Here is a 25941-nt window from a genome sequence, read left to right on the forward strand (position 1 = left end):
ATGAAGGAAATGGTAAATGCAATTAGACTATAATTGCAGGGGAGCCTTGGTTCTTCGGTAATTTCTTAAAATATGTTTTAAGAAAGCAATTTCAAGTTCTTCCTGGATAAGGCAACTGCTATACTTGCCAGCCTTGGGGTGGTATTGCCCCCAACCTTTTTCCTTCATCCTCCACTTTCCTGATCTTGTATTTGCTGGTATTAGAACTTTGCTCACTTTGCCACTGATAAGCAGCTGCTTTAGGAAGCAGGACGGCCAAATACTTGCTGCGCAAACTGCTTGCATTATTTTGCCTATTTCTGTGATTTAAAAATCGCTGTGCTAAGTTGCTGTTTTTATTGTTTTAAAACATTCCTACCTGTCTTCTGGTCTTTTAACCCCGCTCCGCTATTATTTTCGGAGACGGTGCGTTTCCTGTTGTCCACCTCCCCGGTCCACAGCAGTCATTAGAGGAATTTTTGTGTGGAGGGAGTAATGGACAGCCCCAACTGGAGGAATCTACTTCTGGTGGGCAATTTTTCTGCCGCCATTTTGCTTGAGGTGGCGGTCTAGTTCTCCTACTAGTTTTCATTTGACACACTATTTAAACTGCATATGGCACGGGAGCGCAGCGGGCAAGCCAAAGGCAAGGGCGTCTGCGCCTGGACGACGCCTGACGCCAGAATTGCTGGTAGAACTGAGCTATGTGTGCCTTAGAGAGCACCTACTGTCCATCAGCAAGCTGGTAAGCCCATGCAAAGAGCTCCTGGGGGGTTTTCCTTTAGAAGGGCCTTTTTGTGCAAGTCTTTTTGTGGTATTTCATATGATAATAATCTATTCCAGACGCATTCCTTCAATTTCGGGGGCACTTTTGTAAAAATCGCTGCATTTTTACAAAAGTGCCGATTTTGTGGTACATCGCAAAATCCTGAAGAGTCTGAAGAATGAATGGTTAAAGAAGAGAATTCCAACAACATTTGTCTGGTATTTACATAATGAGTTGAGAAAGGATGCATCCTGAGTAAGATGTTTGTATCCTGATGGCTTAGGGTTTGGGCTTAGAGGGGGCAGGGCCCTCTACCAAGGAGACAATTCTGGAATGGAGCTGGAAGAAAGAGAAAGAAGGTGAACAAACACATGGACATATGGAATGAGATAAACAGCACGTTAAGACAACAAGGTGGTCATAAAGGGATATATATGGCAACTCACATTTGGGTTGATGGCAGCTCTTCATACTCCACTTGAAAGATAGTTAGGCCATGCCATCTTAAAGCAAGAACTAGAAGTGCTGTTCTCCATATACCAGATTTCATAGAGAAAGCAGGAACGAAAGCAGTAGTTACTGCAGCCTGAGTTGGTAGGGGTCATAAATTGTGTATTTTATTGTAGCATTCATATGACGCTTCCAACAGGTACAAACGTCAGACGAAGTATTATGCAATTACTTGCATTAGAACAATAGATGTCACAAAGCCTATTAAGTGATGTAAAGACCTACAGCAAGTGAGAGTGGTAGGTTAAAGGATGGTAGTCGAGGACACAAAGGGACACAATATATGTATACAACACATGGCATAATACCATGCATTGAGCACCAGGTATGAACTTTTAGTCAAAAGTTATGTGCGCCACATCTCTTGTGGATCCTTCCTTCAGACCTCTGCAGTACAACGCTTCACAGAAGTAATTTGGGCTACAGAACAGGGATGATGTGATCATGTACCAGCAAATAATTCAAGAAAAATATATTTATATTTGAGTGATAGATCAATAGGATTGCAGATCTTTGAAAATATAGGTCTGGATAGAATCACATAATAAAATGAAAGAAAGGGCTCATGTGAGCTACAGTACCAAATACTACGGCTTCAGATAAGCAAATTAGACATTATATTTGACATCAAATCAAAGTCTCCCATCAGAAAAAGTGAGACTTATGTAAACGTATAAATAGCATTTCAGTTTAACATATGACATGATCACAAAAGCTGAGGACAAGCAACTTACTTTTACACGACTACTACCGAAAACTTTTTGGGACAACCCAGTTTTAATAACAGATTGCTACAGCACACATACGCGACGGTAAGCTGAAAATCTGGAATTGCTAGAATAAAGAGGTTGGCCGTGATATATAATCAATTCTGGCATGACATAGTACTTTACCATTAAGTCCAAAGTTGAGCATACAAAGCTTCTTTAACCCGGGTTTGACTAAACTGACTAATCCTCTTGCAGTTCTATGAAGGGCAGAAATGAGCCTCCAGTAGTTCTATGAAGGGCAGAAATGATCCTCTAGCAGTTCTATGACAGGACAGAAACGATCCTCTAGCAGTTCTATGATGGGACAGAAACGATCCTCTAGCAATAGAAATCATCCTCTAGCAGTTCTAGGACGGGACAGAAACGATCCTCTAGCAGTTATTTATATGACGGAACAGAAAGGATCCTCCAGCAGTTCTATGACGGGACAGAAACGATTCTCTAGCACTTCTATGGCAGGGCCAAAACGACTCTCTAGCAGTTCTATGACAGGGCAGAAATGATCCTCCAGCAGTTCCTTGACAGGGCAGAAATGATCCTCTAGAAGTTCTATGACAGGGCAAAAATGATCCCCTAGCACTTCTGTGACAGAATAGACATGATCCTCTAGTAGTTTTGTGACGAAATAGAAATGTTTTTGATAATAAAAGAAACATATTTTTTCTCAAAATGTGTCATTTGGTCTTAGTAGCATTAAGATAATGTCATTGTATGCCTAATAAACTTTAGAAAATCGGTTTCATCTAATCCAAAAGCAATTCTCATTGGCCAATGCAGGCTTATTGCTCCATTCTACATCATGTTAACAGAACCAGAATAGTTTATGTTATGATCATATGTTAATAAATGATCTAGATCTCATCCAATATCTCAAGCTTGGAATTATGTCAAGGAATTCCAAGATTTATGTTTATGCCAAGCAGCCTGGGACAATGGCAGCCACCTCTTTGAAAAGGTCTCACATTTGCGAGAGTTTAACCTACTAGCATTGTAAATGACAATGCTTTTTATTTGTGTTGTCAAAACAGATAAATAAAAGGCATTGTCCTTTACAATGTCAATAGCTTAAACTCTCGCAAATGCGAGACCTATTGCATTGCAAATGCTAGATATAACAATGTGACATAATTGTAGACTAAACTATTATTCCACAAGCGTAGGGTAAATCATCCAACCCAACACACCAAAGCCCCATGTATTTCTTTAAGTACAAATACGACATTCCTCCCCAACATGCATCAGAGTTCAAACAAAACCATGACAAACACAAAAAAAGCAACTAGTGATTTGCAACAATCAGCCTCAGGTTGAGACTGTACCAAGTTACAATATCGCTGTGATGACGTGGGATCCAACCTCAAATGATATTGAGGAGGAGTACTTGATGGGTATCAGTTTGTCGGTCCACTGGTGCTTCAGGGGTTTCAAGGACACACAGGAAGGTGACCCAGCCCTCTCTCTGATCTGGCACCTCTGGCACTCCTTGGGCATCCCTCTATTGCGAGCTGATGCGGGTGAACTACCCTTCAAAGTCTCTGAAGCTTCGCCACTGCATGCTGGGATTGGTAGGTTCACTTTTCTTCTCTGTAAATATGGACCTAAGTCTAGGCCTAAGGTACCAGGATGGTTAGTGCAGAGACTGCTCAAGGCCCTCCCCAGTGGTTGGTGTCAGTGGCAGCTTTGAACACTTTGTGTATAACTGGATAACTTGTGCTTGCCAGGGACTGTGCTTGCCCCCCATTCTAGTTTTGCATCAATACTTTGGAAACCTATCGCTCCTCCGTTCATGTGACTCCATCAAACGTGGATTTCATAAAAGACCTTTAATAATTTCAGTTCTAAGCAACCCTCCCTTCAAGAACAGCTTGTGGGATTTACTATAATCGTGCACTCTTTCACAAGTCCAATCTTCTCTTCCCTGAATCCTCACCCCCCTCCTTTGAGGAGACTTGTGTAAAAAGTGATAAATAATTATTTGTGTCATGGCGTCATGTGCTATGGTGGCACACACCATGATGTCACTTTCAAACTACCTAACTTGGTTAGTCCCCCCCTTCTTCTATTTTAGAACTCGTGCCTCGTGGAGGGGATTTGTGGTAGGTGGGGGCAAGAGGGGGCCAGTCAGTATAATCACATGTGCAACTTGTTGTTTACTGCATAGTTTTCAGTGCATGAGCAGCCGGAAGAGAATCGAATTACAGCAAACCATGGTGTAGGCTTGTAAGCAGGGTCGTGGAGGGAGAGTGGAAGGGTTGATGCCACTGGTCAAGGTAGGGGTGCCTGCACCCTGTTCTGGGACAAGAGTAGACAGGAAGTGGGTAGCAGCATTGGGCACCAAGGCATCCCCTCTCTTCTTGTTTCGGGACCCAGCAGTGGTGTACTTAGGCTGGCAAGAGTGTCTCAGACTCTTGCGGGCGTGCCAATTTAAAAGTAGAGTGTTATGATTGTCCCTAGGATCTTTATTTCCCTTGAGCCATATCGCTCCTGGGAAAGTCAAAGTCCTGCAAGTTCTCTGACTGGCTGCCAGCAACATAAGAAACATTTTGCTGCCAACTATTACAGGAATCTGGGACTTGGTAGAGCAAACAAATAATCTCAGACTCTTTAAACATGCCTATTAGAAAGTGAAATAATCTGCTAAAACATTTTCAATTGATTTAAGACTGAAAATTAATGATTGCGAGTAAATTAAAGTGCCACAATAATTCCGCAAAATTAACATTTTTGTGCCGCTAAATTTGCAAATCTATGCCGCAATATCCTGCGGGGTCTGATTCTTTCCCGCTAACCTGAAAGCTGGTCATGTCTGCTCCTTGGAAAAAACCTCACCACATTCACACACAGCTACAGCACATTCCATGCATCTCTTAACATGGTAAATGGACTGAACAGTGTATTGCTACTCCATTGAATGAAAGAATCCACATATGTATTATGGTTAAATAATTCCACTTGAAGTCAATCTTGACGTTTCACAAGACTCGAAGTTCATTCAAAATAAAAATAAAAACTGCTCATCCAGCTAGCATTAGTGCTCACTCAGTATCCAATGTGTCCTCTTGAAAGATGTGCTATCATTGTTTTCTCACTGCCTCCAAAGCTCCACACTGCTCTAATTCTACTCCGGATCTTACCCTTGTAGGATACTGCAATGTACTTTAAATTGCATATCCAGACTGATGCTTTTTGGTGCTAGAACTGCATCACCCCTCTCAACAAGGTAGGCATATTTAACAAATGAGATAAGTCTTAAGAGTCTTTCAAAAAACATTTTAACTAGATCAGAGAGACTGGTAACCAATTCTATAACTGAGCGCCTGAAGAGGAAAAGTGCTCCCTTCTAATCATATTCTCCGATGGCAAAAGACTGTTAGCAGAAAGAGTTTCAGTGAAGAGAGTACATACAGGTATGCCAAGATGCTGTTTCAACAAGCATTTACAATGCAACGGTCTCGCCTTTGCAAAAGTTAGAGCTATTGGCATTGTAAATGACAAACTTTTTATTTATGGGTTGGTTTTGAAAACAGATAAATAAATGGCATTGTCATTTACAATGCCAATAGCTTAATCTCTCGCAAATGCGAGACCTATTGCATTTGCACACACACACACACATATGGAGCCACACACACACACACAAAGCCACACACACACACAGAGCCACACACACACACAGACAGACACACACAGAGACACAAACGGAGACACACACAGACACACACAAAGAGCCACACACACACAGACACACAGAGCCATACACACACAGAGCCACACACACACACAGCCACACACACACAGCCACACACACACACACAGAGCCACACACACACAGAGCCACACACACGGAGCAACACACACACAGAGCCACACACACAGAGCCACACACAGACACAGACACACACACACAGCCACACACACACAGAGCCACAACACAGAGCCACACACACACAGCCACACACACACACACACACACACAGAGCCACACACACACAGAGCCACACACATACAGAGCCACACACACACACAGAGCCACACACAGAGAGCCAGACAAACACAGCCACACAAAACAGAGCCAGACACACACACAGAGCCACACACACAGAGCCACACACACACAGAGTCACACTCACACACACACAGCCCCACACACACACAGCCACACACACACAGAGCCACACACACACAGAGCCACACACACACACACACAGAGCCACACACACACACACACACATTGAGCCGCACATACACACACACAAACAGCCACACACACACACACACACAGAGCCACACACACACACAGAGCCACCCCCCCTCACACACACACAGCAGGGATGTCACAGTCTGGTGTCAAGGGTGTGTAAAAATATTCGAGTTTAAGGCACAGTTCCTACAGTTATGCCACAGCCCAGAAGTGGGTTCCTGAAGTGATAATCGAAGTAATATCAGAGTCTGATGCAAATTCTAGAAATATTGCCATTGTCTGCAGTGATGTCACAGCCTGTCGTCAGGTTACTGAAGGGATGCACAAACTGACGTCATGTTCTCGCAGTGGTAGCATAGTCTAATACGAAGTTTTTGTAGGGCATTTCACAGTGTGACGTCATGAGCCAGCAGCAGTCTCACGGTGTGACGTCAGGTTCCCTCAGATGTTACAGACCGCTACGGCAAGTGGAACTGACATCAGACTACGACATCACTGCAACATAATGACATAAGAGAAAGGAGACTGCAAAATAAAAAACGCTGCAGCAAGAAAATAAATCAAACACCTGCTTTCCAGAGGCCAAGCAGAAACACCACTTACATATGTTATTAGCAAAAAACAACACAGTGGAAATAACATAAGGAGCCTTTGCTAATACAGACATGTAGATTTTTAAAGTGCATTGTATTCGTATAACTTAATATCTTCTCTGACAGACACAATTTAACATCGAGGCAGCCAACTAAAACTGTCTGAATACCCTCATTCGAAAAACAATTTACTGTCAACGAATAAACCATCTCCCCACACAATACATTTTGTTTGTGCTTGAAGTTTGGCAAAGTCTGCAGATTATCGCTCACCTGACAAGGCCATTAAGTAGGCACAAAGAGACTCTACTTTGAATGTTCACAGCTCACAAATATGCAAGTCTGAGGGGATAAACCTGTATGTTCCACCCAGTTTTTAGATCGGAGGTGGGTACACATCAAGATGTCAGCACGAACATCAGTAAAGCTACACTATACTTGCTTTGATCTTCTTCCATGCATGATACAAAAGTGCGGATATACTGAGGGAGGGTGGGTGGAGCGGTCAGAAGCCCCTGTGCCAACTCCCCAGCCCCTACTCTACAGCCTGATCACCATAATCAATACTCTCACCTCAACGCTGCACACCAGGGCCACCCTCATAATGTTGCTCTACCTCTTTCCTTACCTGAGAGCGGCCGCTCTAGTTCCTCGGAGCCTGGGGGTGGTGGGTTCAATAAGTGTGCGTATATAGTGGCGAAGGGGTTGGCTGCGAGGGGCTTGGTCCGGTACATCTCCCCGAGTAGGTAGAATGCGAAAAGGCGCTGCGCCGGGCTGGGCAGCAGATCTGGCTGATGTAGCAGCATCACCAGGACAGACCCGGCTCGGAAGTGCTCGGACTTCAAGAAGACAGGCGCTGGTGCACGCCTCCTCCGAGAGCAGTCCTAGAAGGCTGGACAGCTCCTTGGGACCCAGGCTCATGGCGGGGACGCCCACCGCAGGCTCCAGGCCGCCGCGGGCCGCCAGCGGAGGTGGCTGGCAGGGAGTACAAGTAAAGTAAGCATTACCCCCAAACTGAGTTCACTAGTTGGCTTACTAGTTTATCTTACTAGTAGACCCTGCGTTCCATGCCAGGCCCCGACTCCTCTTGTGCCTCCCACCCCCTGCCCACACGCCACAATTTGGCCCTTTCACCTGCCCTTCCTCCGTTCTCCGAGGCGCTGCCGTGCTGCGACGCCGCACTCCGAAGGACATCACGGAGCGAGAGCGGCGGGTGGCGGTGAAGATTACTCCCCCCCCCCCCGGCAACAGGCTATCGGCGGGAGCAGCCTGCAGTGCTGAGCGGCTGTTGGGTCAAATAAAGGAATAAAGGAGCTCGGCGGTTACACGCATTGCTGCGGAGGGTGGCGGTGAAGGTGCCCCCCCCCGGCAAGCCCACAGGACTGAACGGCGATTGGGGCACACAATTAGCCCAGCGCGCAAACACTCATCACTGCGGCGGGAGGTGGTGAGCGCCCCCCCTCGGCAAAAAGGCTATCGGCGGGAGAAACGCACAAGACCTGACGGCATCAGTGCTGCCGGGGTACCGATCAGCTGATAGGGCAGCCAAAAAGTAGCAGTGGCACTGTAGTGGCCTGAGGGTGAATTCCTGCCGACGCTTCTTTCCTGAGTGACCTGCCTCGAGCCAGGCTGCGTCTGTAAGCCCCATCCTTTTCAGACTGGGGTGCATGTTTTTGACTGAGAACGTCACTAGGTACAAAGAAAGTCAAAAACACCCCACCAATCCGAAAAAGACAGGGCTTAGATCCAAAGAATAACGTCACTGGGACATCTTCTCCAATGGCTGGCCGCCGTTTAGGAGGCCAGCCAATGGAGAAGAGGGGCGGGTCTTAACCTCGCTACTCCAAGTCATTAAATCTCGCAAGCTCGAGTGCGCATGTGCGCACCTGATGCCACGTGAGACCTAGCTTGCGAGTTCGAGTGCGCATGTGCGCACCTGACGCCACGCGAGACCTAAAAAGGGACCCTGTCTGGTTGATAATGGGGATTCCTGTGTGCTACTATTACTGGACCTATTTCAGACTTTTGACACAGCCATGGGACACAGAAGTTCACTCAGACTCCCAAAGTGGATTATTTGATATAATGTGTTCCGTTGGGCCCATTCCTCGGTATGCACACTTTTACATTAAGTTGTCTATAGTGTCATCTGTCTAAAGAACTGCTATACATCTGTTTAGTCATGTCTGACGTCTTCTAATGTAATTCTCTTTTGTCTCAGACATATTTTATTGCAGACAATGGTGGAAACCATTTACGTTGTCACCTGTCTGTCCCTGGCAGTCCTCTAGCTACCACTCCTGATGCCCCACTGTTAAACCCCTAAGAGTTCCAAATATCACTTGTGCGTATACTCCCTCTCTAGTATTGTTAGACTACTTATTTTACAGTGTTGGTATTAATGAAGTGTGCTGTAGTAAATGGGTTCAGGGTGTGCTATCAGAACATCCCAGAGAGTGTCCCTGCCTGATTACGAATCATGTTGTTCGCAGGTAGCATACAACATGGCATGATGAGAAATTTGTATGCATTTTGAATTTTAAAATGTTGACTATAACTGTCAAGGTAATAATGTTGTGCCCTTTGTTATTACCTATGACGATTTTCCAAAATTAAGAATGTCATTTATTTTCTAATGATGCATTCTTTAACTATGCATTTCTTAATCAATCTAACCCTTAAAACCCTAAATTACCCCTTACCACTCCCCTTCCCCAAAACAGGAAACACCCTTTGTTATATCTATCCCCTATGTGTATTGCTCAGCCTTTATGAGTGATCATGCATGAATAGAATGGTAAGTGTGGAATGCTGGCTCTGTGAATCAGTTGGGGTCTGGAGCCTGAGCAGGGAAGTTATTGCTCCTGGTCGGGTGTTCTATTAACCAACTTACATCTTATATACTTCTTCTTCTCGAAACATACATGGAACTAAAAAATAAAGAAATATCCTACATGTTAGTCATTTGCGCTGGGACACTCTTAGAAGCACCTGTGCACTTCATAAAACCTTTTTTTATTTTTTCATTAACCTTCAACTGCGGTCATCCTAAGCTGAATGGCACCCAATAGCTTTCTGAAGCATGTGTTCCTGCTTGATGGTGTTAAATTTTCTTGTGACAATTATATTTTTGCAATGAGGCATCAGTGTACAGTGTAAGCAAACCAGTCCTGATGATGCACCTAGTTAGATATTGCTCTGTATTTTATTTTAGAGTGGTAGGTCAACATCCTCCTGTTAAGCGATCTGTGCAGAACCACAGTGTAGTAGATGTACGTATGTTGCATAACAGCGTTGGCCATTGTTATTAGGTTAATGAACATCAGGGGTAAGTGTTCCTTTGTGATTTTGGGTTGGTCTTATCATAGTCTAATGACAATAGGCAACCAACATACATTTTTAGGCTCAATAGGCTTACAACTAACAGAGCATCAGGGTAGTTACTGAGGTACTATACCTGAAATAGTAAGGCACTATACATTTTCCTTATAGCCACAGACATTTGCCTACAAAAAATGTTGACTCCAGAATATTGACTACCACTATATTTCCAAGGTAAGTAAATATAAGGGTAAGTACAGGTTTTCATCTACTAACTCCACTTAAACAAACCTTGAAGATAAATACACACAATATATATCCTTGAGTTGTAGCTTGAAAAATTGCTTGAGGCCAGGCCTCTACACCGTTGATACCCACCTTAACTCCTCTATGGCACAGGGAACACATAACACTCCCTCTGTCTCTGCCCACAGCATTCTCTGTCCCCTCCCACCCTAATACCCTGTATCCCAACCTAGCACCCAAACCCGACCCAATATACATCTTACTAAAAGCAGGTGTAAGTGGTAGTGGTATTCCACATGGAAAACAGAATAGCATGTGTAATTTGACCTGGACAACTGGAGCCATGTGGATATTCACCATTTCATGGGGATTAACTTGAAATTGATGTAGGTAGGAAGATGCTGGCAACAGTTGTTAATTCCGCCCATGCAGTATTTCTGCCTAAAATGTAATTGGTGCCAAGACTTAAGTTATTCAGCCCTCTATAGTGGGCTCTACCAGTCATTAAAGGCCCGCTCCCTTGTTAATGGTCCTCGTCTTTGGCTTTGGGCCTTTAACGCTGGAGCGGGCCTTTAATGGCAGGTAGAGCCCACTAGGGAAGGCTCTAAGGCTAAATTCAAAACAACCGTATATGTTGACTGCATTTGATTGAAAACTACCTGCCTCTGCTCATGAGCTCTGGAAGTGTACCTTTAGTGTTGAAAAGACATTGAAAGCGATCAGACCTGAGAGGGTGCTTAAACTCAAAGTACTAAGGGTGGCCAGGAATGGCATCAAGAGCATAGCTGATGCAACATTGCTTTTATCACTGCTTCATCGAGTGTAGAGCGGCAAATTGTATTAATCAATGCTTATAAATCTGACAGCATAAACATTGCAGGTTATCTTCATCTAAGGTGACCCTATAAGTTTTACTGTCTCAAGGAGAACTTTTTCCATGCTGTTCCTCTTTTGATTGGCAACTGGCATGGGAAAGGCTGTTTTGCAAATACAGGTGGCATTAGTTCATCTTAATTCCAGTTTTTACTATTGTTTTGCTCATCACAGGCAAAATGCTGTTGTAGCTGCTTCTGTTCAGGTGTTCCGGATCACTGCAGGCTCACGTAGGGGGGTGCAATTGTAGTATCTTAAAAAAACATCAGGGATCAATCCTCAATAAAATGTAAGACATTTTGCTAACAAAGAGGAGCATATTAGGCAAGGTAGCTAACAACAATAAAGGCATTACATCGAATGTGCATTTTATAGGTTACAGCAGACTCCCCCAGGATGTTGCCTATTGGATTTCAAAATATTGAGGCATAACATTTTTTAATTTTATGTCACACATTCCATTGACAGGAACACTTGTTTACTTTGGTATTAATTGAATAGTTTCAAATTGTCATTATATTTACTGTTGGAGATGACTTAATTGGTTAAGCGTCCATTGCAGTTCGCTGTAGACAACCAATATTAACAACTTTGAATGCGCAACGCATTCAACTGGTCTTTTATATTTCTGAGTCAATAAATAAGTATTTCTTGTTAATACTGTTAATACTACACTAACACAGACTGCACATCCTGCCCATGAACCACCCACTTGGTTTCCTGACCCTCATCTTTCCCAAACCTGATATATTTGCCGCCCTAACCCTTGTCAATATCTCTCAATAATAGATAACAATCATATCCCGACATCTTTAAAAGGTAAGGTAATAATCACAGATCGAAATCACTCAAAAAAAGTCAAACAACCACAGAGCAGCTCACATCAGCATTTCTCATAAAACCGTATGTATAGTGTGTTCAAAATGTCATCAATTAGTATTGCGGTTATAGCAGACTGATTCCCTTTAGAAAAAGGAATAGACACAGGCTTTGTGGAAATATGTGTTACTTGATGAAATGATAGACTTGGCTATCCAAAATTAGAAAACGTTCTGAGAGAAAGGACATGAATAACAGTCATTTTAGACTATATTAAAACACATACATATTTCTAAAAATAAAATTAAGGTACATTTGTTTTTTAATGTAGTTAAGTACTAATATGTTATTTAAGTGTAATCTAATTTAGTTTTGTTAAATAATTTTGCCATTCGTTTTGTGTTCTTATTTAATTTAAATGAAGGTATTCATTTAAATATTTATACATATTTCTTTTATTTAAAGTAATGTAATTATGTTTTACCCACCCCAAACCTGAAAAACCCCTTACTACTAAAAACTAAAAGCACTTCCCATTCATGAACCTTGAAACCCTCTTACTGACCCTGTATATTACCCAGTCCTGTTTCTGAGCCCTAAAAACATCTACCCATATATTAAATTAAATATTTTAAAATATTAAAATGTAACATAAGTACAATTATTATTCCTCTTTTTTTCCAATCTGTTTTCATTTGTAATTACCTTATGTTGAACATGGTCCTTTCTGCAGGGTCATCCTCAGACTTTTAGCCTTCCTCCTCCTATTTGTTTTGTTGAATTTGTTGGCCTTACTTCTAACCAGTGCTAAAGTGCTTGTGCTGTCTCCTTAAAACATGTTGAATTGGCTTATACCCAATTGGAATATTTAATTTTTTTTGTAAGTCCCTAGTAAAGCGATACTACCTGTGCAATGGGCCTAGATAAATATTATTAAAATTAAGTGATTTAAAACTATAAAAAAGTGACCTACATATAAAGACAAAACCTGCGATTTAAAAGACTTAATTCAATTCAATTCAAATAATCTTTATTCGGATACATAATATCCATAAAAGCAAAGATCACATTAAAAACATTTTCAATAAAAATCAATACATAACAATAAGTAACATAGACTCGTATATATAGTATGGTCAGAACTATAAGTATTCATATTATGACAGGGAGGCAAATGTATGAGACGACCACTCCTTTAAATAGCTCGGTTATTCCTAACAATAGCAGCATAGTGTGATGGGTGCAAATAAGCAATTGGCATAACACATTAGAATAATGTAAGGACGATCAGAAACAAACAAATAACAACACAACACAATGTGTTAAAATACAGTAAGTAAATAGCAGCATAAATATGTTGTATAAAGTGCAAACAGATATAAACTATAATTAAGAGCCATAATATGCAATAATGTGCAAGGCAAATATTTCTGGAGGGGGCCAACAAACATTAGAAATTATGGTTCACAACAAATAACGGGTAAAATATAATTGGCTTACATCTGATGTTTTTTAAGGAGTGCTCATTGAAGCACGTGAACGAACTGCCACCTTCAGAAAAGAGATTACTCTAAAAATTAAGTCTACACTTTTAAGAATAAGAATTTCCATGTAGGCTATTCTCAAGTCAGCAATAGTAGTTGCCCTTAAAAAAGGGATAAAAAACTGTTTAGTATATAACAAATTGAAATTACAAAAAAATATAAAGTTTAGCGTTGATTGGCTGCTCTGATTACCACAGGGACAGGGCAGGGCATTTGCCCAAGGTTGATATTAAAGCCTATAGGGAAGCACAATAGATATTTTAAGGTGCCTGCCCTAAGGCGAAACAACAAGCTTCTCTCCCAGCAACTCAAATTCAGTAGGAGATAGCTAGAGGGCAAATTAGTTGGGGGGCAGTTGGTAGGTGCCAAAGTCATATACCTAATCACTGATGGCTTCCAAGTTCCATATCATGTCTTGAGCTACTATATCGGTCGTATAAGGCCTCTTGTAAGGTCTTTTAAGTTGTGCCCTCCATGTTGTTTGGGTTCAGGAAAATGTGATCAAGGTTCACGCTGTTCAAGTCGTTTCTGACAGCGGCAAGTCACGGTATGTCTCCGCCCTTACTGCATTTAAGGCAGTCCATTATAGTTTCCCTAGTTAATGACGCTTCCGGGTTTTGCCAAATTCTTAGCCAAAATATGGCCGGGCAATATAAAACAGCTGTAAATCCTGATGGCAAATAACATTTGGAGAAGAAATTGGGATCCCAGAAGTTTTCGACAAAATCGATTTTCTTTTCCGCGCATACTGAAAAGACTTAAAATGTACCTGAAATGTAATAATTCCCCAGGTAACTTCAATGATTTACTGACTGCCGATCTGGAGCCTGCGAAGTACAGGCTACATACCGACTCAGTCAGTTAGATGGGCCACTTGTGAGGATTGAAAATGCATTGCTCCTAAATAGTCAAATTCATTTAAAGGGGAATCTTTAGTCTGTACTGTATATAACCACATGTTCCTAGAGCTTGACAAAAATGTCGAGGATGTCTAGAACCCCCTTTATGAAAGGGTATTGGCAGCTGTAAAGAGTCTCTTGTAGGTATAGATAATAGCTACCCTGTAGAATTAAAGTACAATGCTTCAGTAATTTAGTCAATGTGTCCTCCTCTAAATAACATCTCTTGCAAGATGTAGGAGTTCTAAATAAATCTATTGGCATTTACATCAAATGTGTCTTCCTTTTTTTCTTCCTTTTAGCTGTAGTGTGCGATGACCCTCCAGACATAGCCAATGGCACTCATAGCGGCTACGGCCAGGAGGAGTTCCAGTACCTCTCCGCTGTAACGTACAGTTGCAACTCCAACTATTTCCAGCTAAGCGGAAGCCGGGTAAATCATTGTACAGAGACCGGACTGTGGAAAGAGCCTGCTCCTAAATGCAAAGGTAACTACATGCAAGAAGTGAATCTATAGGGAGAATTATTTGTAATTGGCTAGGCACAACAAAAAGATGCAGAAATTGGGACTGGGCATTCACTTAGTATGAAGTCACCTGGCCTTTTCCATCCTCCTCATAGCTACATCCTGAACAAACTTGAATGTTTGTTGAGTAGATGTTATTTACAGGGTAGATTGTGGAAACAAGAAACTAGTTTTCCATACTCAGTTTTCTAATCTGGCCGAATTGCATGAACCTTTGTGTAGCACTGAATGTCCATTTCCCCTATGCCCTTTCTCTGATAAAGGATGAGGATCACTGCAAAACAAACAGCCTATTTCAAAACTACACTGGAGGAATGAATACATTCAGTATCATTTACTAGTGCATTCATGTGGACATTTTATTCACTGAGCCACTGCTCACTTTGTAGAATGTGTATCTGCTTTTTCAGATCAATCAACGCTCAAAATTTAGCTATGACACAAATTTGATTCAAACATCCTCTGCATGGCCCGGAAAAGTTGTGCTGCCCTATCCCTTGCACATTTTCTGGACTTCCCCTCTAGAGAGCTTGTTAATTGTGTGAGCTCACTGGAAGTGGTCCATGTTATTTGTGACTTGTCCAGAATCAAAGGGGGCTCTAATATCAGAGTGCATAGCCAAGTGTCCCCCTTCTGAGATAGAATAGCTAACTCATTACATCTCAGGCTATGCAGTGACTGGAGTAGCTGCCTGATTACAGTCCAGGTTCACAGCCTTTTATCTGTACACAAGTAAGACTCTATTAGCTCTTCCCAGCAACGGTCTACTCACTTCCTACAAATAGGCATCCTTTACTTTAATCATGTCTGGGATAAGCATCAAGTATATGTATTTTTTGATGGGAAAGTGTGCTACATGTGTGTATAGGTGAATGGTGGAGTTAGTTTAAAACTTGTGTGTATTCTTTACAAAATTGTTTAAGCTGGTGATGTCTGTCTCAGACGTCCCAGCCGGCACATACAGAATTGTGTGCCCCCTTTAAGAAATCTTGTGTGGTGGAAATTTTAAGCCATTCCATTTGTCCAATGTATGTTTTACTTTCCCGGGCGTCTTGCATTGTGCTCATCTCCCTTGACAATTGGGTCAGATGCAGGCCTCAGTTATTGGCCAATACACAGTTATACATTGATAAATCAGAGACACTACACTGATGCCACTACTTTGACAGATATATGTTTTTAATGTATTTTACCATTATTTCAACCCCACTATCCCAACCATACATTTACCTCGACCATTTACATTAAATTTAAATTACATATATTAAAACATTTGAAGAACATTTTAATATATATCCTTAATCTAAACCTATTATTAAACATAACCCCTAATAATTTGAAATTAAATAAAATGAAATCAAATTAAGTAGCTACCCTTAAATAATTAGTTGTTAAATCGTTTAAATTCATTCCTTAACTTAACTCCAATTCTACCCCTAGAATCCATAAGTTACATAAAATAATTAGGCTGTCCTGTTGTCTATGTTTAATTTTTGTGGATGTCAGTGGTGTTTTCTTGGTGCTTTCCAAACCTTTTGAAATCATTGCTTATCAGTGTTTATTCAGTTTCCTACCCCCCAAAAAAGACAAAAACTGTGCTTTTACAGTGTTTACAAAACATGTTATTATAAAGCATATATTTAATTCAAAGGAACTATAATGCAGGGTATGTAGTCTTCCCATCAGCAGTGTGTCTAACAGACTTATGTTAGATTGTTTTAAGTGTAGAAAGTTTGTGTATTGCAATCTCACTCAAATCTCATTACCTCTCACACTCACTCAGTCAGGAATCTGTCTGGTTTACAGGACGATAATGGAAACTGTTAGGGATAATTCACAAACTCCTTATGGAATATTATGAAATTGTAGGGGCAGTCAAGCCTGCCAACAGCATAGTACCTTCTGAACACTTTAAAAGTTTGAATTGCACAAGATATATTTGTAGAGCTGCATTCTAAAGCACCTGCAACTTGATGCTTTAAGCGTGCTCACCACTGCTTTTCTGCACTGTTTCCCTAACTATATTAAGGTAGTGCTGCTGTTGTGTGGATATTCATAAATGCCAAGTGTCTCCATAGTAAATGTCTCACTTTTAGTCAGTCCTGACCTTTTATCAGACATCACATTGTTTTCTGGGGTTTGACATGTTGCTGTTAACATTGTAACAATAGGCTCAAAAGCCCCAGCAGTAGAATGCAGTTGGATAAAAAGCCGGGATTAGCTGAAGGTACCCCACATAACAATGGTGCACCCTCCATTTATGAAATTTATTGGATTGTGAAAAGTCTTGTGGCATGTTTTCACCACTATCCCATGTGCATGGCGACAGCACTCTTTTCACAGGTACCTGTCACTACATCTTGCATTAATTGTTTAAAGCTTGGGATGTTTGGCCATTCACCTGCTCCCACTACTGACTTGTTTGAAAAGGGGGCCAATGTTTCAAAGAGTTTTACCTATTCTTTGCATGTGAGCAAATGTGATAGTACATATTGGCCAATATTTACATAAGCCACCCATTTCTCCAATAAGCAAAAAATAAAATACTGCCGGAAGGTCAAATATGTTATTATTCTTTCCATTTTCTCTATAGCATATAAAATAATTAGATTAGACCTAAACAATGCTTCTAATTTATTATTTATTTATTCATGTGAAAAGTTTTATAGAGCGCGAACAATACCCAAATGGGTATCAGAGCGCTGTACAGAGTAGTCTTCAGCCATTATAGAAAACAAAAAAAAGGAGGTAAGTGAGAGTACAAACTGTGGGAGAACATTCAAGAGTAACGAGTAGGGTGTATCAGAGGCGCCATGTATCACTCAGAGTAAAACATCAAACAATAGAAGGAACCAAGATGTGTGATCAAGGAATATTAACAAAAGGGGATCAAGCAAAAAACAAAAGTTGCGGTTAAAGGAGCTATCGAGGACTGAGACAAAACGAATGCAAAAAGAAGGTAAAGACATATAGAACATCAGTGAGAATACGTCAAGAATTTGGTTATTAACAAAAACACCCGAATGTGATCAGTGCGATTAAAGTTCATTCATTAGTAGTCTTTTGACCAGTTTTTTAAAGGAAGTAGTAGAAGGATCTGATCTCGGATGGTAAGGAGTTCCAGATTCTAGGAGCAAGACTGGTGAACGCACTGTTGTATGATCCTTTCTTTTTGAATCTTGGCGGCTTCAAGAGAAAATTGTGGACGTACTTCTGAGGGTCCTGCTAGAGCCCAATAGCTCAAGTTTATTTGCTAGGTATTATGGGGTATTGTAGTTTATGGCTTTATGAGTCAGACAAGCAATCTTGAGTCTGATTCAAGCTTCAATAGATAACCAGTTTAGCTGCAACAGGTCGGGTGAAATGTGATCAAATTTCCTAGATCCCATTAAAAGCCTGGTTGAAGCATTCAAGGTAGCTCTGAGTGGGGTTAAGCTGGCTTTGGGAAGTGCTGCTAGGGTCACCAATCCATATTCCAATCTAGGGACAATCAAAGATTGTACCACCGTCCTGAGGTCTTTGGGTGGGAGGAATGGTTTGATTTTCTTCAGTGTTGAAAATTGTCTCCCCTAGTAGTAGCGCTGATATGTGCTTGCATATTTAGATGTTTATCCAAGGTGACACCTAAAGATTTGGTCTACAACATGAGATGTGCAGTTCAGAGCAGTTAGTTGTTTAATCCAGTCAAGGTAGGGGCTGGGTGATTAGGTGGGGTCATCAAAAGAAATTCCGTTTTGAGAGTATTTAGTAAGAGGTGGTTTTGGGCAAGCCATTGTTGAGTTTGTGCAAGTGCGGCATTTAAAGTTTTTATGTCCTCCTGTGATGAGATCTTCAGGTACAATTGCGTGTCATCCGCATTCATGTGGTATTGGATGTTGGCTCTGTTCAGAATGACTGCAAGAGGTTCCATAAATAGATTGAAGAGAGTGGGCGAGAGCGTCGAGCCTTGGGGGAATCCAATTAGGACCGGGGTACTGGAAGCTAGGGCATGATTAACTTTGATCGTTTGCGTGCGGTTGTGAAGGAAGGATGCAAACCAATTTAGTACCGAGCCCGACAATCCCATCCTATTTTGTAGGAGACCAATCAAGTTTTCATGTTTGATGGTATTGAAGGCTGAGGACAGGTCTAGAAGGATCAGGAGACATGGGACATTTTGGTCAAGGGCTCTCACAGCGTCATACACTATGTGCGTTAGTGCTGTTTCAGTGCTGTGAACTGCTCTGAATCCTGCCTGGAGAGGATCCATGACATGATATTTCTCAATATGTTTGCAGAGCTGTGAATTAACACATTTTTCCAGCACTTTTGCTAGAGTAATACTGCTGGTGATTGGGCGTTAGTTGTAAAGATCTGATAGGTCGGCATTGGGCTTTTTAGGAATTGGATTAACTTGCCCAACTTTTAGACAGTCCGCGATCTTACCCTTTATAAGAGATTCATAAATGATCTTGGACCAAAGAGGGAGAACGGCTGAGATTAAATCTTTATAGAGCTTGGCGGGTAGTGGATCGCCAAAGTGGTTGGAGGGTTTGATGGATGTCATATTGCAAAGTATCTCAGTGCAGTCTGTTAGGAGAAAACTGCTCCAAGTAGCATTGTTTTTGAGAGAGCTGCCCAAAGGCTGGTGGTAAATTGTCAAGGATTCAGCCCCCTCCCCAGATTCTACGGGTTGTATTTTGGATAATAAAGTTGGGGCGGTGGATAATAGCTCCAGCTCTATTTTAACTGTTTTTCCAGCAAAGTGAGCTGTAAAATCATCACCACTCGGGGGCATGGATAGCGGAGCAGAACTCTGGTTAGAGGATTGGATAGATTGTTCCTTGATGAGTTCGAAGAGTTTTTTGGTCTATATTTAGCTCCATCCAGTTGAGATCTGAAGAGGTCAATTTTTGCCAAGAGTATGTGTTTGTTGTAAACGCTTCTCAACTTTCTTAAATGAGAAGGGGAGTTTGTCCAGAGTCTCTCAGAGAGTCTTAGATTCTGCCGTTCATTATTTAGGGCACCATTAAACCATGGTTTGGAGAGTTTGACTGGGATCCTTTTGAGCTGTTTCGGAGCAACAGAGTCAAGAATATTAGAAAAAGTGTTACAGTAGTGCTCAGAAAGATCGTCAAGGTTGGTCAAATTAGAAGGGGGCTGTAATTTATTTTTGGTGATTGAGGTTAACAAGTTAATGTCTAGGTAACTCATATTGCAGATCATTTGTTTCACTCTAAGAGGTTGCCCCTGTCGATCCAGACCCTTGTCTAAAATGAGGAAGGGAATTTGAAAGTGATCAGACCAGTCACAGGGTAGGATTTTCCCTATTTGTATGAGGTTGTCTTTGGCAATAATGAGGTCTAGAGTGGCGCCTTTATTGTGAGTAGGTCCTTTACAGAGCTGTGAGAAATTGAGGTCAGAGAGGAAGGTCTTAAAGGAATGGACAATTGGATCATTTGTGTCATTCCAATGGAGGTTGAAGTCTCCGAGGAATATGTGGCAGAGTTGGTCCGAACTCGAGCTGATGACCTCCATGATTTGCTCAGTGAGAACTAGATTGTCACCAGGAGGGTGATATATCAAGTGTGGCACACAGATCTTCTTGCCTTTGTTCCAAATGTCAGAGACTAGCTGTTCAAACGTGGATAAGACAGTACAAGAGGATTGTTTTATTGTGATGTTGGAGCGATGAATGCAGGTAATGCCCCTGCCTGTTTAATCCAAGCGATCACTTCTGAGAATAGAGTAGTCAGGAGGGATTAAGATATCAAGAATTGGGGAGGAGGTATTACTGAGCCAGGTTTCAGTGATGATCACAAGGTCCAAATTATGTGCAATGATGAGATCAGAAATATCAGCTGCGTGTTTCACCGCTGATCTACAATTGAGTAGCATCACATTCATGTGACGGTTGGAAGTGACCATTTCTTGAGTCGAGGTGTTTATGTGAAGTAGGTTCTCTGTGTTCAACTTTCTGAGGCTAAGGCTCGGTTCCTGTCAGGGTTAGCAATGATTGAGGGGATGTTAAGAGTAAACTCTCCATATTTAATTAAAGCACATGGAACTGTAAGAAACAAAAAAAAGTTACATTTTAGTTACAGCTTTAAACAACAAAACTCAAGCAAAATAGTCTTAGACCAGTCTTTCTCTGCTACATTGTATAAAAAAGTTACATTGTGTTGGCCCCTTGAGAAAGAAAGAAAAATTACTCATTCTCTTTCACTTTTCTTTCTTTGAATGACATTATAGTTTGTGTATGTGTTTGTCAGTATATATATATTTACACTGACGAGGGCTGTTTCCCTTTTGGTGGAGTTTTATCTGTTACCATAGGTTTAAACTGAAACTTGAATAGCCTCAAAATAATGTAAACTAACTACAATAATTATCTATAACCTAACCATAATACCCATTCTAACCCTAACCCCTCATTAAAGTAACTGTAATTAAATTATCTTAGTCACCCTTACCAGTCATAATTGTATCAATGCATTTTATGTTAATTTTACCCTTAACTAATTATATTAGATAGATTAAATAAAATAAAAACGTACCTCCCTAAATTTATGTAGTGGTAATCTCTATAGTGTCAGTTTCTTTTGTCCCTAGTGTATTGAAATAGTGACTTGCTGCTGTGGTGCAATTGATGCAGTCAGGTATACCAAATGCACATAACACCTCAACCAGTCCAGGGAGTGGATTGATCAGCATCAGAAGCCTTCTGTTCCTGTTTCTGGCCTGCCCGGTTCTCGGATTAGACTGGCGAAGAACAGGAATATAAATCTCTTCTCCAGCCAGAAATAGAGAAACCTACAAACATTTGATTGCGGCGGACCCACTGATTAACCTTGGCATTCTGCCCTAACAACTTGAGTAGTAGCAGTACTAGACCCAGTGTGTTCTTTGTCATTTGAGCATCAAGGAAGCCTGCACACTAGTATAGAAGAGAAGACACTGGACCAGGTGTAGAATCTCTACCCCATTGCTACCTTTCGTCCAGACTGGAACTATCTACTGGAAGTCTACAAACTGCCTTGCTGCTTGGGTCTCTTGAGAAAACAGAGCCAGATTTAGAACTGGTGGTGCCTGGTGGTGGAAACATTGTTGGCAGCCCTGCAGTGACCTCCTTCTTCACATATTCCCTCACTACCATCCTCCAATAGTCCCCCTCATATTTCCACTGCCCCTCTCTCATATGTATTTAATTTATTTTAACCCCTTCCCTGCGGGGCTCATTCCCCCACAGTGCGGGAGGGCCAGGGTTTGAGCGCGGTGCTTGTGACGAGACCAGGCCCTCATGAGTCACGGTGGAGCTGTGCTCATGATGGCCTGGTCTTGTCATGACCCCGCCCACTCATTAATTCTCCCGCACAGGTGGTGAATTAACCACGCGTGGGCAGAGTGGCGCTGTTATGGTTAGATCACGCCGTCATGAGCACAGCTCAACTGTGACTCATGATGGCCTGGTCTCGTCATAAGCACACAAGGGATTAAAGCGCAACTCATACCCTGTGTTAGGTGTTTGATGCACTCGGGTACAAGTCCTTGAAAAAGCACAATTTTAGTTCCACCCTTACATGCACTTAGCACTATATACTCTGTGTGTCTTAACTTTAATAATGTGAAGTGAAGTATTTAAATGTACTATTCAGATGCTTTCACTATAGAACACTAGAGATTCATAAATGTGTGCACATTAAAGTATAGTTTGAAAATGAACTAATGTAGTACTCGTATGTATTTATACTTATGTTTCAAATTATGCTGTTTCAAATTATGCTGCATTTATTTGTAAGTGTATTGCACATGATTCATTTAATTATATCCCTCCCCTCCGATGACTACATCCTCCTAGGGGACCTCAACTTCCACCTGGAGAATAACAACGACAACAACACCACCACCCTGCTGGATAACCTCGCCAATCTTGGACTCAAACAACTGGTGAACACCCCCACCCACTACGCCGGACACACGCTCGACCCAATCTTCTCATCCAGCAATCACATCTCCTTCAATCACGTCACGGAACTGCACTGGACAGGCCACAGCTGCGTCCACTTCAGCTTCAGAAAGACCACGACCCACCACCACCCGCAACAAGTTCCCCGCAGAAGCTGGAACGAAATTACCACCGACCAGTTCACCACATCTCTGAACCAAAACCCTCCCGCCACAGCAACAGACCCAAATCAAGCAGCCATCAATCTCGCACAGTGGATCACCCACTGCGCTAACGAACTAGCACCCTTGAAAAACCATCCCAACAAGCCAGGAAGCAAAAAAGCCTCCTGGTTCAACGATGACCTCAAGAACTCCAAAAAGAACTGCCGCACCCTCGAGAAAGCCTGGCGAAGAAACCCAACCACAGACAACATGACCGCCCTCAAGAACGCCACCTGCAAACGCCACCAGCTGATCCGCACCACCAAGAAATCAGCATTCAAGGATAGACTGGACGGCAACGCCCACAACAGCAAGGAACTCTTCAGCATTGTCAAGGAGCTCACCAATCCCAGCGCCGGCAACAACAACATCACTCCCTCTCAAGACCTCTGCGACTCTCTAGCCTCGTTCTTCCACAGCAAGATCGCAGACATACATAACAGCTTCGGCGACCAGCCCACTCCCCTCACCACTGAACCGAAGCCCCCCACCACCACCCTCTGTGCCTGGACCCCAATCAGCACCGATGACACCATTCGCTTGATGAACTCCATCCACTCCGGATCGCCAACCGACCCATGCCCCATCACATCTTTAACAAGGCCGACTCCGTCATCGCACCCCAACTCCGGGACATCATCAACTGCTCCTTCAACACTGCTATCTTTCCAGAAAGCTGGAAACATGCCGAGCTCAGCGCCCTCCTGAAGAAACCTACAGCAGACCCCACAGAACTTAAGAACTACCGCCCCATCTCGCTCCTCCCGTTCCCCGCCAAAGTCATAGAGAAGACCGTCAACAGTCAGCTCGCCGCCTTCCTTGAGTCTAACAGTTCCCTCGACCCCTCACAGTCTGGCTTATGAGCCAACCACAGCACTGAGACCGCCCTCATCGCAGCCACAGACGACATCCGGAAACTGCTCGACAACGGGGAAACTGCGGCCCTCATCCTCTTGGACCTCTCCGCAGCGTTCGACACGGTCTGCCACCGCACACTTGTACAACGCCTCAGGAACGTCGGGATACAAGATAAAGCATTGGATTGGATCATCTCGTTCCTAGCCGGAAGAACCCAGAGAGTCCGCCTCCCCCCTTTCAAATCAGAGGCCACCGAAGTCATATGCGGCGTTCCACAAGGATCATCGCTCAGCCCCACCCTCTTCAACGTCTACATGAGTCCCCTCGCATCCATCGCATGCCAACACAACCTCAACACCATCTCCTACGCAGACGACACCCAGCTGATCCTCTCCCTCACCAAAGACCCAACCACCGCCAAAACCAACCTACACGAACGGATGGAAGACGTAGCCGAATGGATGAAGAACAGCCGCCTAAAACTGAACTCCGACAAGACGGAAGTCCTCATCCTAGGATCATCCCCCTCTGCCTGGGACGACTCATGGTGGCCCCCGGCCCTAGGCAGTGCACCCAAACCAACGGACCATGCTCGCAACCTGGGATTCATTGTAGACTCCTCCCTCTCGATGTCCAGACAAGTCAACGCCGTCTCATCATCATGTTTCAACATCCTACGCATGCTCCGAAAGATCTTCCGATGGATCCCCACCGAAACAAGGAAGACGGTCACCCAAGCACTTGTAACCAGCCGACTAGACTACGGAAACACCCTCTACGCCGGAACCACAGCCAAATTTCAGAAATGTCTTCAATGCATTCAAAACGCCTCCGCCCGACTCATCCTTGACTTACCTCGTCACAACCACATATCCGATCACCTGAGAGACCTGCACTAGCTCCCCGTCAACAAGAGAATCACGTTACGTCTCCTCACCCACGCACACAAGGCCCTCCACGACCTAGGACCCAGACACCTCAACACTCGCCTGACCTTTTACACCCCCACCCGCCAACTACGATCGTCCAACCAAGCCCTCGCCGCGATTCCACGCATCCGAAGAGTAACCATGGGAGGAAGATCCTTCTCCTACTTGGCGGCCAAGACATGGAACTCACTCCCCACCCACCTCCGTCTCACACAGAACCACCTCTCCTTCAGAAAGCAACTCAAAACCTGTCTGTTCGATCAGTAGCATACCCCTCTCCCTTAAGCGCCTTGAGACCCTCTGGGTGAGTAGTGCGCTATACAAATTCCTGACTTGACTTGACTTGAATCAAAATTAACATTTTAGTGTTTAACAGAGCGAATTCTACTGTGCCTGGATTTCGAAATGCATTTTTCTGCTTGCCTTGCATGATTTCTCCTCTTCAGGTGCTGTTTCAAAGCATTATTAGTTAGAGAAAGGAGCATTGTGTATTAGAGAAGCCTGAGAGAGAAAGAATTGGCAGAGGTGTGGAAAGCTAAGAGACTGAAGAAGACTGAAGAAGTCTTTCATCATGTATCAGTAACAGGGTACTACCCAAGGTCGATGTGTGTGCCTAGGATTTGTGGGATGAGAAAATCTACAGTTGTTGCCATCGCATAGTGGGAAGTGCAACACTCATGGTCCCTGGATGGGGAGGTGTGAGTTCTATGGGAATGATGGAGTGTCTATGTGTTTTAATATTCACATTGCTATTCTTTAGGAGAGATCCCTTGGGCTTTGAGAGGTGGAGACCTCTCTGCTTCCTTTCATTCTTATATGGGTGTGGCTTTATGCTAACACTTGTTTCCCTGGGTTAGAAGACTTCCACTGGAGTTTTCACCATGCTGACACCTTTCTACAGTCCCAAATTCCCTTGAGACCTGTTATCCTAAACAAACCTTAATTAGGAGTTTGAGCTA

At 42.8% G+C, this 25941-nt stretch overlaps 1 protein-coding gene across 1 annotated transcript in view; it reads left to right on the forward strand.

Annotated features, from left to right (window-relative positions):
* LOC147712731 (C4b-binding protein alpha chain-like) overlaps positions 1-25941 on the forward strand; it is a 366951-nt gene that overhangs the window by 155297 nt on the left and 185713 nt on the right. Inside the window, exon 6 of the mRNA XM_086923391.1 lies at positions 14824-15009. Within this exon, the coding sequence (XP_086779517.1) occupies positions 14824-15009 (186 nt within the window). The remainder of the gene's footprint in view (positions 1-14823; positions 15010-25941) is intronic.

This window comes from Lissotriton vulgaris, chromosome 5 (genome assembly GCF_964263255.1).
Source record: "Lissotriton vulgaris chromosome 5, aLisVul1.2, whole genome shotgun sequence".
Lineage (NCBI taxonomy): Eukaryota > Metazoa > Chordata > Amphibia > Caudata > Salamandridae > Lissotriton > Lissotriton vulgaris.